This window comes from Glycine max, chromosome 16 (assembly GCF_000004515.6).
Source record: "Glycine max cultivar Williams 82 chromosome 16, Glycine_max_v4.0, whole genome shotgun sequence".
NCBI classification, from domain to species: domain Eukaryota; kingdom Viridiplantae; phylum Streptophyta; class Magnoliopsida; order Fabales; family Fabaceae; genus Glycine; species Glycine max.
This window is the reverse complement of record NC_038252.2, coordinates 21,973,644-21,989,553: the sequence shown is the minus strand read 5'-3', so window position 1 is coordinate 21,989,553 and position 15,910 is coordinate 21,973,644. Positions and strand designations below refer to the sequence as shown.

At 37.0% G+C, this 15,910-nt stretch overlaps 1 protein-coding gene across 5 annotated transcripts; it reads right to left on the bottom strand.

Moving 5' to 3' along the window:
- Positions 1 to 8,741: 8,741 nt before the first annotated feature.
- On the bottom strand, positions 8,742 to 15,067 carry LOC100781246 (pectin acetylesterase 8). 5 transcript variants are annotated; one of them, XM_041010215.1, is made up of 14 exons: positions 14,835 to 15,067; positions 13,732 to 14,752; positions 13,451 to 13,572; positions 13,261 to 13,343; positions 11,849 to 11,978; positions 11,688 to 11,767; positions 11,483 to 11,569; positions 11,276 to 11,400; positions 11,112 to 11,172; positions 10,893 to 10,946; positions 10,738 to 10,815; positions 10,128 to 10,233; positions 9,424 to 9,569; positions 8,742 to 9,160 (listed from the first exon to the last, which is right to left on the bottom strand). In XM_041010215.1, exons 2-14 carry the CDS (start codon positions 13,773 to 13,775, stop codon positions 9,032 to 9,034), a joined length of 1,245 nt encoding a protein of 414 aa, XP_040866149.1. In that variant the 5' UTR covers positions 13,776 to 14,752; positions 14,835 to 15,067; the 3' UTR covers positions 8,742 to 9,031. The 5 variants fall into 5 exon arrangements, with proteins under 5 accessions (XP_040866149.1, XP_006599204.1, XP_006599203.1 ...); XM_006599141.4 differs by having other exon boundaries at positions 14,658 to 14,752; positions 14,835 to 15,064; XM_006599140.2 differs by lacking the exon at positions 13,732 to 14,752 and having other exon boundaries at positions 14,835 to 14,871.
- Between the last annotated feature and the right edge of the window lie 843 nt (positions 15,068 to 15,910).

Here is a 15,910-nt window from a genome sequence, read left to right as displayed (position 1 = left end):
CAACCGAGGTAGTACGTGCTGGCTACTATTGGCTGACACTTAAGGCTAACACCCTCAATTTCATGAAGAAGTGCAGAAAGTGTTAGCAATTTGCTGACATTTCGCACGTACCCTATGACAACCTCCACAACTTAAGCTCTCCTTGGCCTTTTGCCATGTGTGGGATGGAGAGACTGGGGCCATTGCTAAAAGCTCCAGGACAAGTCAAGTTCTTACTAGTCACTATAGACTATTTTACCAAATGGATCGAGGCAAGACCACTAAGAGAGATTTCAACCAGTGAGGTAGAAGAGTTTACCTAGAAGCACCTCATATGCAGGTATGACCTTCCCTATGCCATTGTCACTAACAACGACACTCAATTCAAGGCTCAAACCTACTATGACTTCCTGTCAAGGTTAGGCGTTAAGCACTTCATAACCTCTGTCAAACATCCTTAGACAAATGGCCAAGCAGAAGTAGTGAATAGGGTCATCCTTAAAGCCCTGCGCACGAGACTTGACGTATCCAAAGGCCTGTGGAAAGAAAAACTCCCCAGTATACTATGGGCAACCACTATTTGCCCCAAACAGCTAATGAGACTCCTTTTCATCATACATATGGCATAGATGCCATGATTCCTATAGAGGTCGGGGAGCCCTTGACAAGAAATATATTTTTCCATACTCAGCAGAATAAGGAAAACATGAAGGTTGAACTTGATATTAGAGAAGAAGTCCAAGAGATGGCCAGGGTAAATGAGGAAGCTACCAAGCTTGAGCCTCAAGAAGATACAACACCAAAGTCTGGCCTTATGCCTTTCAGCCTGGCGACTTAGTATTGTGAGTTCGAGGAGAAGCAAGAAAAATCCCACGAGCAGGAAAGTTGGGACCTAACTGGGAAGGCCCATTCAGAATTATGGCGAGCCTAGACAATGGAGCATATAGACTTCAAGAACTAGATGGAAAAGCAATCCCAAGAACATGGAATGCCACTCATCTAAAATTTTGTTTTAGTTGAACCATGACAAGAACAGGTGTTGTACTCTTTTTCATACTCAAGTCTTTTGTCCCAAAATATTAAAAATCAGGGTTTTGGATTGAGAGATTTTAACGAGGCACACCTGAGGTATAGATGGAATTTATACTCAAATGATTGAATTAAATAAAATTTCCCCTCATTCAATCTGGTTATTTTTGTGCATACACTAATGCCACAAATCATTAAAGGCTCATTAAACCCAAGGTCCATCCTTGGTGAGTCTCACGAAACCCAGAACAAATGTGTTCATGGTCAAATCTCCAAAGGTTCATCAAACCTAAGGTCTGTCCTTGGTGAGTCTCACCAAACCTAGGACAAACATGTTCTTGGTCAAATCTCTAAAGGCTCGTCAAACCCAAGGTTCATCCTTGGTAAGTCTCACTAAACCCAGGACAAACGTGCTCCAGGTCAAATCTCTGAAGGCTCACCAAACCCAAGGTTCGTCCTTGGTGAGTCTCACCAAACCCAGGACAAACATGTCCCTGGTCAAATCTCCAAAGGCTCGTTAAACTCAAGATCTGTCCTTGGTGAGTCTCACCAAACCCAAGACAAACATGTTCTTGGTCGAATCTCCAAAGGCTCTTCAAACCAAAGGTCTGTCCTTGGTGAGTCTCACCAAACCTAAGACAAACGAGTTCCTAGTCGAATCTCTAAAAGCTCATCAAACCCAAGGTCTATCCTCGGTAAGTCTCGCTAAACCCAGGACAAATATGTTCCTGGTCAAATCTCCAAAGGCTCGTCAAACCCAAGGTTCGTCTTTGGTGAGTGTCACCAAACCCAGGACAAATGTGTCCCTGTCGAATCTCCAAAGGCTCGACAAAGCCAAGGTCCATCCTTAGTGGGCCACTCTACGCCTAAGTCTGTCCTACACGGATACTCTTGAAATTGAGACACACTTTTGGTAAACTTCTTCACTTAAAACCATGATGTTCCTAGTCAAGGTCCAGATTAATCTAACACTTGGCCAATGTAACGTGTTATACCCAATGCACCTCACCAGAAAACACAACCTCAGGTAAGAAGCTCCGAAAAGTGAAAAGGGAAGCATCAGCAAGTGAGAAGCCAAAACCAGTGGGCACTCATGATTATTGTTCCTGAGATAAGTGCAATATCATGAGAGTCTACCATGGCAAGACCTTCAACCAGGTTAAAATCAAACCCGAGATGACTAGGCAATACTTTTAACCAGGTTGAAATCAAACCTGAGATGATCAGACATTATCTCGTTGAGTTCCTTATTTCATACAAACCCATCAAGCATGGCAGTGCAATACTTAACACAAAGAACCACCCCCAGTGTTCCACGATGAGGCCAAGTCTAAATTTGGTATAAGTACAAAATGGCGATATGCACAAGACAAAAAAATATGTGACACAACAAGTTAAAGAAAGGAGAAAAAAAAAAGTGCATTAAAGTAAAAAGAATTGTCGAGATTACAAGGCCAATGCGGCCACAAAAGCAATGTAACAAAAAATCAAAAGAAGCATGGCCTAAACATCAACCCATTTACCCTCCTCTCCATCAGACACCTCCATGGTGGCTATCTCATCCTCGTCAAGCAATTTCCTGTCCTTCACGTCTTTAAATAGGTCAAATAGCTTAAGGTCGAAACGCTCAGCAAAGAGTCTTGCCTGCTTGATAGCCTTGAAGAACTTTTTTCTTGTGTTGCTTCATAGCCTCTTTCTTAAACGTGAGGAGCTCATCCTCAAGCTCCTTATTTCCTTTCTTCTCATTCACTACTTTGAGCTCGAACTCCTTCGGCTTAGCTTGGAGGTTGGACGCAGTGAGCTCCGAATCCCTCAGCTGGGCTTGAAGATCCACAATCAACTTAGCAGATTCTGCCACCATCGTATTAAGTGCTTCTTTCTCCTCAGCAGAGCACTCCACCTTAGCTGCCAAGTCATTCTTTTCTTTTAATACATCTTTATAACGTCTGAATACCTCGTCGTTGTCCAGTTTTGTGCTCACTGACTTGGCAAAAACATTGTCGACCCTAGACAACAACTGATGGTTGAACCCGATGGCTTCAGCAAAGGCAACGGTAGCCCACTCGCCACACTTAGGGCACTTCAGCAAAGGCAACTGATGGTTGAACCTTAGGGCGCTCCACTCGCCACACTGTCCTGGTAGTGGCCCTCCACTTGGCAGCTTCCACCTCCAAGGAAGCAATCCTATTTATGGCCTCCTTATGCCTATTTCCATTATCTTCTATGATAGCTAGGCTTCTCTGGAGAAAGACCTTCATAGTGTTAGTCGAATTTTGCACCTTGACAGAACTAATCAAATTTTGGTCAAAGGGGGATACAAAGTCTACAGACATCCTCTGCTCAGGTCTATAACCTATACTCCTTAATGAATTTGCCTCTCGAGAAGGATATACCTAGTCCAATTAAATGTTTGGAAGTGAAGAGGAAGAAGGCGTGGCCGAAGATGGGATAGTAGGAGCTGAAGGTGGAAAAATGGAGGGAGGAGGAGGCATGCTCGTTAAGACACCTATCGTAGTGGCGGTGCAATGGAAAATGTAGGAGCAAGCATGGCAGAGGGAATGAAGATGTGGCTGGTGTAGAGGAAGAAGGTGCATAAACCATTTGAGTGGGTGGAGACAAAGGAGCAGGAGGATCGAAAGCGTTCGCCATAGCAGCAGCAGCCTCAATGGTTGAGGGGGTTGAGGGTGGACTTCGAGGGTTGGTAGACACAGAAAGAAGGAAGGAAAGAGGGACGACTAGAACTAGACACCAACCCAGTGGCATGCTTTAGAGCCTGAAGAGTAAAGAGAGCCCTCTATTTCTTGAGTTAATTGGTCCCTCCAACCTCTTTGTTGCGCTTCCTCTTGGTTGCCATAGAAGGAGGCACGTCTGGCGTAACCTCGACAACATCAGAAGCACGGGGCAGGTCAACCCTAGCATCAGTCAGATCTCCTCCCCCTCCAGAAAGTTCATTGGCGTTGTTGGGAGGAAGGGACACATCACCTTCGGCAGGTCCAACCAGCTTCACTAAGGGTCGCTATTCAAAGTCGCACATTATTCCTATAGAGACAGACAAAACATAACACACAATCAAAAAAGAAAAAGTTATATTAGGAAAAATACAAAAAATGGAGGGCACGAAACTTTACCATCCAAGACAAGAAGAGGGTCGCTTGCCAAAGGCAAGCACAAGATGGCCCATGCGTCAAGCAAGGCTGGCAACTATTCCAATATAGTCGTGTCTACCCTCTCCTCCAAAGACATTAGATGCTCTTCAAAGGACTTGAACCTTGCATGGGTCTGATTACCCGTAAAAGGGGAAACGAGGCTCCCCATTCTCCTCATACATCAAAGGTAACCCATCAGAGATGGCACTGGTTGCCCTGACCTTAAAGAAGGTGTCCTTGAATCTATGGAACGTCTTTGAGTTGAACTCAAACATCTTCTTGAAAACACTATTCAACAACACCCAACCAATCTTTCAATCAAATTCATTTGGAAAAAGTACATGAACATCGGAACACTGGGCCTAATGTTAAAAAAAAGGCATAAAATCTCGAAAGCCCTCACCATTTCCTAGCTATTGGGTGTAGTTGGGAGGGAGCCACGTTCAAGCGCCTTAGCCAGGCACATTGAAAGTTATTCAAAGGAAGAGTTAGATTCAAGACTTCGAACATACACCGGTAGACATAGAAGTAAGGGGACCGTCAAGGGCAGGACGCATGAACAGGTGCCCATCTTCTCCGCAAGCCACTAAAGTCATCTTGTAGGTGTCACCCGATTTGGCCAACTGGAGTTGACGCCACAGGGCACCAACGCTCACAAAGGATGTAATCCCTGAGCAGTACTTCAAAACGTCCTCCCTCACCCACTCGAAACCAACAATATACGGAGGAGACAAGGTGTTTCGTCATCATGGTGATGCTTGTTTCTTGGTGAAACCTTAACTTCACCACCATTATCCCTGCCCGTAGCCTCGATAGCCATGGGACTCCCCTAAGAGGGAGGAGGTACAATGGTCGCGACCAAGGAAGGTTGATCCTTAGAGGGTTCCATCCTTGCACGTAGCCTGGAGCTACCCTCACCCACATTACCAAAGTCCATCAACCTCTCAAAGGAGGAGGACCCATTGTCAAAAACCTCACGAGGCACCTCCTCTGACTAGGAATTGCCAATAGGAACTACTTCCCACTCAACCAGGGGTTGCTGAATGGAACCCCCAGAGTCACTTCCGCCTATACCCAACGTGGAGTTAGAAACAGAAGACATAGCAGGGAAAATGGGTGTACCTGGAGTGAAGGTGAAATCAGAAGAAGGAAAGAGCAAATGGAGGAAAAACCCAACAATTGCGAATAGCTACGACCAAGAATCGAAACAATCACGACATTCGTAACGAAAGCTAAGATTGCAAAGAGAAATTGTAAAAAACCTAATGTATGTTCCTTTTAAATTTGGAGAGAAGGCCATGACCTTTCAAAAACTAGCGAGAGTTGAAACGATACCCTGAAAACCTGTGCCACGAAGTAACCCCCAAGAACCATGTAACACATCTTTAAGATGTGTCCTTTGACGAAGCGACACGTGTAAAGAAATGGTGTGTGTTCATAAGACACACTACGCTTACTTTGGGTGAAATGAAACGCCTCTCCCAAATGCGTTGTCTAACGATTAGAAGGGTCAAAATGGTTAAAACCAAGGACCTCTCACATAAGACATTCTAGTACCTGACTCTACCTGAAGGGATAGAAGTCACACTCACCTTACATAACCTGTCAACCGTAGCCCGAAAAACCCTCCTCCAAGCTAGGGGACTTGTCAAGCCTGCGACCCTTAAATTTGTCAAGGTTACCACCCTCGACAATGGTAATCTCTTTCACCAACAAATTGGATTCAGAGCTTGGGGGGCTTGTGTACTATCTAGGGTCCACCAGTGATGTGACGAGTGATGTGACATTAAAGTACACACGTCAACCCTCCTCGTCAGCCCTAAATCCAGTATGTTGATGCTCCTCGTATAATATGAACCCTAGCTCCCGACAACCAAATGGTTGGGCCATTATGATTTTGTTATATGAGAATCTTGGTGATAAGGTTGTTACTTTATTATCAAGTATCAACAAAATTGTTATGTTGTTACAACAACCTCAACAAGGGAGGAACCAAGGTTTCATCCATCACTATAAATATCAGGTTCTATGTTCACTCCAACTCACTTTTCACTCATTCTTAGATCACTCAAACATTTAATTGAGTGTCGAAGCCCCTTTTGCAAGTACCCTTCATTCCTCAGAAGGAAGATACCTATGAGTCCACCACCAAGGAGATCACCGGAGTCCATTTTGACGGATCAGTCCAGTTGTTAGATGGGCTCTAGATTTTGATAAGTAATTAAAAAATAATAATTTTAAAAAACATTTTTTAGAGGCTGAAAATATACTCAAACATATATTTGTATGGCTAAAATATCATTTTGGTCTTTTACATTTTTGTGTTTTTCTAATTTAGTTCTTTATGTTTTAAAATTGTCAATTTGGTCATTTCATGTTTAAAAATGGATCCATTTTGGTCCCTTTCATCGGCAACGTTAAAAATGTTAACCAAAGTGTCCAATGTGGAGATGATGTTTTAGAAAGAGTTGCATTTTGATTATTTATATTTTTAAATCGTTCCAATTCATTTCATTATATTTATAAATGGTTTTATTATATTTACGAAAGGTTTCATATAGTCTTGAGCATTTCACATGTATAAACCCATTGTCTATCGCTAGTACTTGATGACCTTCTACCAAAATTGTCAAATTGCTACAAATCACTTCAAATTTGTTTAAATTTAAGTACAATTCTACATAAAGGACCAAATTATATATATAAAAAAACACGAGAATATAATAAACCGAAATGATATTTTAGCTGATTTATTTATTTACTCTGTAAGTTTGAGAAAATTAATTACATAAATAAAAGGTAATCAGCTGCGAAAGTTGAATGCCTACTAGTATTCTATTGTCCTGTATATTGTCGTGGCTCATGTTACTTTGTAATTCGTGACTTGTAATTCGTGACTTCCTTGTTTATATATAATCTTTAGGCTTAAATAAGCTTTTACTACTTTAAAAAAAAAAAACTTTTGCCCCTTGTCTTTTATTTTAATAATTTAAAAAAATATTTTAATTACTAAACAATTTAGTCTTTGTTGACAATTAACAAGATTAATTCATTGTAAAAGAAAACAAATATAATTGATGAGATAACACCAACGTTAGCAACTCATTGACTTACTGCTAGTCATGTATAATTTTTTTGAAAAATTATATTTTTAAATTTCTCGTCATCTAACAGATTATTTTTTAAAAAATTGTTAATGATGGAGCAATATCGCATGGACCAACAAGACTTGCACTTGATTTTTATTGACTTGGAGAAAGCGTATGATAGAGTGCCTAGAGAGATTTTGTGGAAAGCTCTAAAGAAGAAAGGGGTTAGGGTTGCATATATTCGAGCTATCCAAGATATGTATGATAGGGTATCGACTAGTGTTAGGACACAGGGTGGAGAGTCAGACGATTTTCCCATCACAATTGGTTTGCATCAAGGGTCAACCCTTAGCCCCTACCTTTTTACCTTAATTCTGGATGTCCTCACGGAACAAATCCAAGAGATAGTGCCGAGATGCATGCTTTTTGCAGATGACATAGTCCTCCTTGGAGAGTCGAGGAAGGAGTTGAACGAGAGGTTGGAAACTTGGAGACGAGCTCTAGAAACACATGACTTTCGCCTAAGCAGAAGCAAATCGGAGTATATGGAATGTAAGTTCAGCAAAAGTTGGAGGGTATCTAACTCAGAGGTGAAAATAGGAGACCATATTATCCCTCAAGTCACACGGTTTAAATATCTTGGGTCTGTAATACAGGATGATGGAGAAATTGAAGGGGATGTGAATCATCGCATTCAAGCAGGATGGATGAAATGGAGAAAAGCATCGGGGGTGTTATGTGATGCAAAGGTACCGATCAAGCTAAAGGGAAAGTTTTATCGGACTACGGTAAGACCGGCGATTTTGTACGGAACAGAATGTTGGACGGTCAAGAGCCAACATGAGACTAAAGTAAGTGTAGCGGAGATGAGGATGTTGCGGTGGATGTGTGGTAAGACTCGACAGGATAAAATTAGAAACGGAGCTATTAGAGAGAGGGTTGGAGTAGCGCCTATTGTAGAGAAGATGGTGGAAAATAGACTTAGGTGGTTTGGGCATGTAGAGAAAAGACCGGTAGACTCTGTAGTGAGGAGAGTAGACCAGATGGAGAGAAGGCAAACAATTCGAGGCAGAGGAAGACTCAAAAAGACTATAAGAGAGGTTATCAAGAAGGATCTCGAACTTAATGATTTGGATAGAAGTATGGTACTTGATAGAACATTATGACGGAAATTGATCCATGTAGCCGACCCCATCTAGTGGGATAAGGCGTTGTTGTTGTTGTTGTTGATGATGTTTCTAAAATGCTATGTAATTGGTTTTTGAGGGTAATAGTAGATTTTGCACCAAACACTTCTTTCAAATTCCAAACTAAGACAGATTCCAAACATTTCTCGTACTCAAACTTGACTTAAAAATTTGAAACCAAGTTATAATATTTATATAAGAAAAAATACTGTTTATTGCTCGGTAAAAAAGACAAGGAAAAAAATGCTAGTTAAACTAGTTCTTCGGCCTACAAGACTATTTTCGTCCAAAAATTATAGATAAAAAAAAAGTTATTAGAATTACAGATATACCCTTTATTGATAATAAAAATGTTATGTTTACATGGTAGACAATTATCATCCTTTATCAGGTTGCCTACCCTTACACTTTGGAACCTTTTAAATCATCAATCACAGCTTGTTTTTTGTTGATGCAACAATCGAACCCATACTTTGATGGTTTGAGATCTCAAACCACAAAGCCATGAGTGCAAGTGACACATCTCGTTCAATAAAAACTAGATAACTAATAAAGTATAGTTTGTAGTAATAAATAAATAAGCATACTCTTTTAAATGAATCTATACGTCTGGACGCTCATTCTGATCAAAAATACGATTATGGCAAGTAGGGTTGCAAGGGTAGGCACAATCTATCTCACGGAAGGGCCTTCGATCATAAAACCAATCACCCACTGCCTTTGCAATTGACTGCACAATGTTATGCAAACAAGTTAGCTCTTGATATAAAGGAAAAGATAGTAATAAACCTACCAGTAATGAGACTTAAACACCCCTTTATTTTAAACATCATTCGTATCACGTTGTATAACTTATCATACCTTTTTTTTTTTTCTCTTGCACCAAGTGTTAAATAGTATATTTTGGGTGTCCAAGTATATTTTTCTTAATCCTAAAGCCGCACAAAGATGCACATATTCTGTAGAAAGGAGAAAATAATGTCAGTTTCTTACTGTCTTGGCCACCACTGGGGAGTCATTTCTCAGCCATGTCTCTTGTATTCCAGTTTGGCAGTGTGCATAGCAACCATCTATAAAATGCCCTTTAGATGCGGCGTTGCCAACCACACTAAATGCCCTTAAGAAATCTGTCCTGAATCCTGAAATCATGCATTGAATGAGTTCACAAACTGTTGTAAAATGTGGATGTCAAGAATTCCATAGGCCCCTAAAAGGCTTCAACCAAATAGTAGAAGATTATAATGACTAGTTTTGATTCCGTTGCTTTTGTTTTTACTCATGTCAGTTTCATTTATAAACTGGAGCCTGTTCAGATAAACTTTCCCAAAAGTACTTATAGGAAAAGAAAATAAGAAGGAAAAATAAAATAAGTTTCTTCATAAGCTAAAATTAACTTATGAATAAGTAAAAAATATGCTTCTGGAGAAGCTAATATGAGACAACTTCTACAAATTAACTTCTTCATAAGCTAATTTTAGCTTATTGACAAATTTATTTCATTTTTCCTTTTTATTTCCTTCTGTTGTAAGTGCTTATGGCCCAAATAAACCAAATGATATATGTCAAGTAGAGTATTCAGAGGCAGAAAAAATTTTAGACAGCTTTAGGAGGTTGGTTAGAAGCCTAGCAGAAGTCCTAGAGTTTAGGAATAAGCAAGTTTCAGTGTGACGCTAGTTATTAGGACCAGAAATGTCCACCTTGCATTACACTGAGTTGATTAGGTGAGCAGTTTTTGATATCAAGCTTGCATTCACGCCATTGGCCACGGGGATCAGCAGCACCTGGTGCCAAAATGTTTTTGATCTGAATCAAAGTAATATGATAGGGATCAGAGAAATATTGTAAAGATTGCAACCCTTATTAAAAGCAATACGTAGTGGAAACATCAATTGTCTACTTCATGAAGGAGATGAGTCATTGAGCATCTTAATGGAGGGCAAATGTGATTCAGCATTCAACCATAAACCATTTAAAATAGTATGCTAAGATAAAAGGAATATGTAGAAAAATCTTGGCTCAATTTGAGACAATATCCTGGTTGCATATGTAAGCAGAATTTTCAATATTGAGATAATTAAGCAATCATAGTATTTTTCACTGGGAATTCAAAGTTAAAATCTCAAGTCTATTATATATTATGTTGTTCTGTATAAATCCTCATATATAACCAGCGTTGCTTAACCTTATAAACAAGCCAATCAATTGATCAATGAATATAAACATATTATCAGTTTTAAGTAGGACCAAAATTCCAAATGAACACCATTCCAAAAATAGAATGTTTCTTGAGAAAGAGAATAATCTGACCTGCCATGAGTCATAGGCTGCATTTACAAAGAAGATTGGGGTACTGATTTGGGACACGACATTTTGAGGGAAAAAGCACTACAACATTGTTCAGAAGAAGTATTAGTAACACCAAAGAAGCCACAAAGGTAGAAGACGTAAATTCCCAAACTTACCAGCCCTGGTCTGAGTCTTGAAGTGCAGGATGTAGGCAAATTCTTTGCTGAGCCCTATAATAAAGAAGATAAGAAAGTTGGTCTTGATTGAATGAGAGCATCAGAAAGTTTCTTTTAAACAGAAAGTATGAAAACATTAACAGCAATATTTTTGGTGTAAAACATGGCATATGCTAGTTCTATGGCAAAGGGAAAAATAATGAGAGAAAGGACAAGTACATGTGTTTGAACAACTTGACTGTAGAACTCTTCAATGCGCTGTGCTCCAGAGACATCCTTTCTGTTGTACAAGAATAACATATTGAATCATTAGATGACTTGAGCAACTCCAAAAAGAATTCAAGAAAAATGATAAGTAGAAAGCAAATTAATGCACAGCTTACACATTGATAAAAAAACCAGCATCTGCAAGGCATTTCACTTTAGTTGTTGCAGGTAGTAGTGATTTGAATCGATCGCAATTTAGAATAGAAGCCAATCCTCCAGCTGAACATCCGGAGATAATTGCCTGCAGTTACAAGTTTCAGTAAGTGAATTAAAAAACTTACTCTAGTCAAAGACAAAAGTTGGAAATTATCAAAGTCCCTTACATTTTGAGCATTTTTCATTCCTTTTGCTAATAAATCCTCAACGACCACAGCAAAAACCCTTGCTCCTCTGAAGTGCAAATTGGTTTTCTGATAAATTCATATTATAAACATCAGCAAAAGGAAAATTAGCATATAAAATTTATGAAATATTAATATTCTCCTACTAATTTACATTACAAAATCCTTTTGAATTTGTAAAACTTACCGGATCAACAGCTTCAACATCACCAGTAAATGATGACCCATCACAATACCTAACCTTGATTCTGTTCCAATCATAGAAATCTGGAATAGCCAACAACATTCTTAGGGAATGGTTCATGAAGACAAACAGTCAAAAAACATATATTGATTAGTAGACAATACCTGGATTGAACTTTTTACTGTTACTGAAAAACCCAGAAAAGGAAAGTGATGTATCCATTTTCTTAGATGAACCTAATCGAGTGTCCCTACGGGAAAGGCAAGTAGTAACGTTGTTGCACCATCCTCCTCCCTAAAACAAATTGTATTGAAGATCATTAACAAAAATAGAGAACTTTTCCAATATTTCATATATTGTGTCTGGAAAATATCAAGAATTTACAAAAAAGGGACAAGTTAATTGACCAATGTTTTGCATATCTATACAACGTATAAAGAGATATGCTAACAACACACTTTTTAAACACATCCTTAATTATTGGTCATTCTCTAAAAAATTTACAAGGCAACTAGAAAATGAACCAATAATTAACATTCATCTAATATAAAGAGGTAAGTATTCTGACTTTTGTAATATGTCATTTCCAGCCATGTTTCAACATTATGTTGAGTTTAATTATCATGCTTCTCTGTAAACTCTTTTACTCTCTGTCAACCAATCAACTCAAATCATTCTTTAAATGACTTTTAAGGTAGTTATTATAAAAGTTAACAAACTTAACTATACAAATAAAATCAATGTGCATGTTGAGTTTAATTACTACTATCATGCTCTCCATGTATAAATATTTACAGTCAACCAAAAAATCAAATCATTCTTTAAATAAACTTTTAGCATAGTTATTATAAAAGTAAACAAACTTAACTAAATAAATTTGTGATTAGATGATAATGTAAAGAAGTGCATATAAATTCTATTTTTATTATTCCAAGTCATTGTGTCTTTCCCTCCTCCACCTAAAATCCTTATAATTTTAAGGACCAAATTTGAGATTTAAGAATTGAAATATATGACTATGAGGGGACATTTGTTTCAAGATATATTATTACATTTCAAAGAATATTACGACCAAGAATGTTATTGTTAGGTAATATAGTAAGTAACCGGGAGTGAGAAAGGAAGTTAATTGTGCGCTATTTTTATTATTCCAAGTCATTGTGTGCTATTTTTTCAAAATTCAAGAATAAGAATAAAAGTGGGAGTGAGAAAGGAAGTTAATTGTTGACACCATTGAAACAAAAATTAAAGGAAAACATGGGAAAACCACTTTCTTGAGAATCAACAATGATCTAGGATTTTTTTCTTTTAAAAAACTTGTACCAAATACAGAAATGTCACATTCCCATGTTCATTTTTGTGGGAACAACTTCACAAACCTCAAAACATACATAACCCATATTTAAAAATTTTAAAAATCACCTTCTGATCCAGTTGGCAGTTTAACAAAGCAACATTTATATATGTATTCACAAAATATAAAAAGGAACATACAAATAAAATAAAAAATGAAATGAATGTTTTCTAGAGTTGGTAAAGACTCTTTATAGTTGCCATTTTGCAGAAAGAGATATACCTCAAAGTGAACTATCCAGTTGTTAATCCCTGCTCCAGATCCCTTGTGGAAGTGGTAAGCTGGAGGACTCCCATCCAAACAAACTGAACAAGATGTTAAACATAGATCAATTTCCAAACTACAATAAACAATACTGAAAATTGTGGTGAAGGAGATGAAGAGCATAGCAGAAACAGCAGAAATTTCTCACCAGCCCCTTTTGCCACTGCATTTTCAACAAAAGTGATTCCCACAGGAACCCCTTCTGTCTGCAGTAATAGTAGTACACATATCAGAAGACTTAACCATTGGCCTATTCTAGTGATCTCCATTCTGCACGTATCCAACAAATAGAAAACAATAAAGTTAAGCATAAAAAATGAGAAATACAGAACACCTTGGATGTATCAGAAGGGCGTATTATTTAATTAACATAAAGAAACATTATTTCGTATAAAAACAAAACAAAAGCGACATCATAATAAACCTTACACATAGAACAAGGAAAATTTTATATTGTCTTCTAATCTTGTCATTTGCTACCCGCATCACTTGTGCATTCAAGTTACTAAAAAAAGATCAACTCTTTTTTTCTTTTAAGTTCAAGAATCAATGAACCAATAAGTTTGATTTTTATTTACATAAGAATAAAAAAGACGGGGGAGAACCTTGAAATATGAATGAACTAGCGAAACGACACCTTTAATATTGTTTTGTTTTAATAGAGTTTTCTGGCTTATAGAAATTGTTTTTAAAAACTCTTGGGGAGAACACCTCTGCTAGAGAGGAACAAAAACTATCCATACTGGAATCTTGAATTGAAAGAAATGCGGATTAAAAAAACATGAATGAAATATAGAGAAGATAGTAAGATATTTATGCACACTTATGTAAAAAGAATCTAAGATACACACATAAATCGCAAGATTAGTAGTAGTAGTAGTAGTAGTATTGTTTCACAGGAAGATGAAATATTTTAAATCCATAGAACAATCTTAGAATCAACAAACTACTTCATCTATTTGGTGTCAGAAAGCTTAGTTAATTCAGAAAGTAGCCCAGAAAACGAAATCTCAGATACTTCTTCAGTATAGGTTTAACTGGGGCACTCCAATACCCCCATTGGTACCAATAATGGAAAATCCACATACTTGTACAGAGAAAAAAAGAAAGTTGTTTTCAGTTTTTTTCTTACAAATCTTTGAAAACATGAAACAGATAGAAAACAAAGTGTGACAGTTTTATAATTAAAAAGTGAAAACAAAAAATGAAAGCAGAAAACAAAAGTGTAAGTAAACACCCCTAACATTTCCATATTCGAATATCAACCATTTAAACACAAAAATAAAATATATTAACCAGCATTCACCCTCCAAATTTGGCCCAAAGACAGATCACCGATTCCAACCCAACACTACCTAGATCAACAACTCTGTTCAATATGGAAATAAAGCTGATAACTTTTCCTGCAATCTTCTGAATGCCCAGAAATAGAAACTTCTAGCCCCACAAACTACAGATGGGGGAAAAAAGAAACAAAGCAAAAATTAATATAAAGAAGATGTATATGAAGTTCACTTATAAGCTATATATACCTTAAATGGAAGCTGGGGAGGTGTACTTGAAAGATTGTATGTTAAAACTAGTTCAGGAAAGTGGAGGCTTATAAAATGCTTCAGCTACCGACACGTCTTCTCAGAGGAAAAGATCGGTTGTGCATGAACTTGGAACTTGGAACTTGCAAGAACACAATCTTATATAAATATTTGTTATTTTTATTTTATTTTATATTTTTATTGTACTACTAGGAGCACATTTGCTTAATAGAGTGGATGTTAACGCGTAACACCAGTGAATCTTTATTGCGAGAGGGAAAGAATAGACTGAAAAAGATAAAGACATAAAGGACGGCAGTGATAGAAAAGAACAAGTCCGGTTGTTGGATGAAAGGAAAATAATGAATGATGGAAAAGTTTGAATTTTAAATTCAAAACAAAAATAAAAGGAAGAAAAAATTTAAAATTTTGTTTTTAGATGTCAAGTTTTTTCTTTTATTTTCTCTCCAATCTAGCGTAAGAAAAATATTTGTTTTCTCTTCTGACCTTCTCTCTTACCAAGTAGACCATTAAAAGAAAGAGAGTACTATCATTTTTATTTACCAAAAAAAAAAGCATTTTTTTCAGTTTCATAAGAAAATGAAAATGCATCCCAACAATATTTATAAATAATTTTATCTCTTAAACATGTATTTATAAATTTAATTTAGACTCATTTATGTTAGAGAATACTCAAATTCAATCCAAAAATGAGAATAAATATATATAAATAATTATTAAACTGGTAGGTGAAGATAATCTTTTTCATACAATATTTATTTATGTAAGAATAATATTTTTCCACAGGATTTGACTCTTCTAAAATAATCAAAATATACTTTAGATAATAAATAATAATTATTAATTAAAATTTAATAACTAAGATTGTAATTGATTTTAAATTTTATTATACATATATTATATGATTACTTTTATTATAAACTTTAATTAAGAATTAAGAATGAATTTAATATTCCTAAATAATTTTTTCATCAAATACTTTCTAAAACAAATAATTTTAATGTTGTTATTATACTTGTTTTTAAGTATGTCACTACTCTATATCTACATTTACA

Excerpts from the sequence above, each read along its gene's own strand:
- LOC100781246 (XM_041010215.1), bottom strand. The coding sequence starts at position 13,775 with ATGACAAGATTAGAAGACAATATAAAATTTTCCTTGTTCTATGT. Across the intron at positions 11,979-13,260 it reads ACTGGATAGTTCACTTTGAG|GGAGGAGGATGGTGCAACAA; the intron begins GTATATCTCTTT and ends AATTTGTTTTAG. Across the intron at positions 11,570-11,687 it reads ATGTTGAAGCTGTTGATCCG|AAAACCAATTTGCACTTCAG; the intron begins GTAAGTTTTACA and ends TGAATTTATCAG.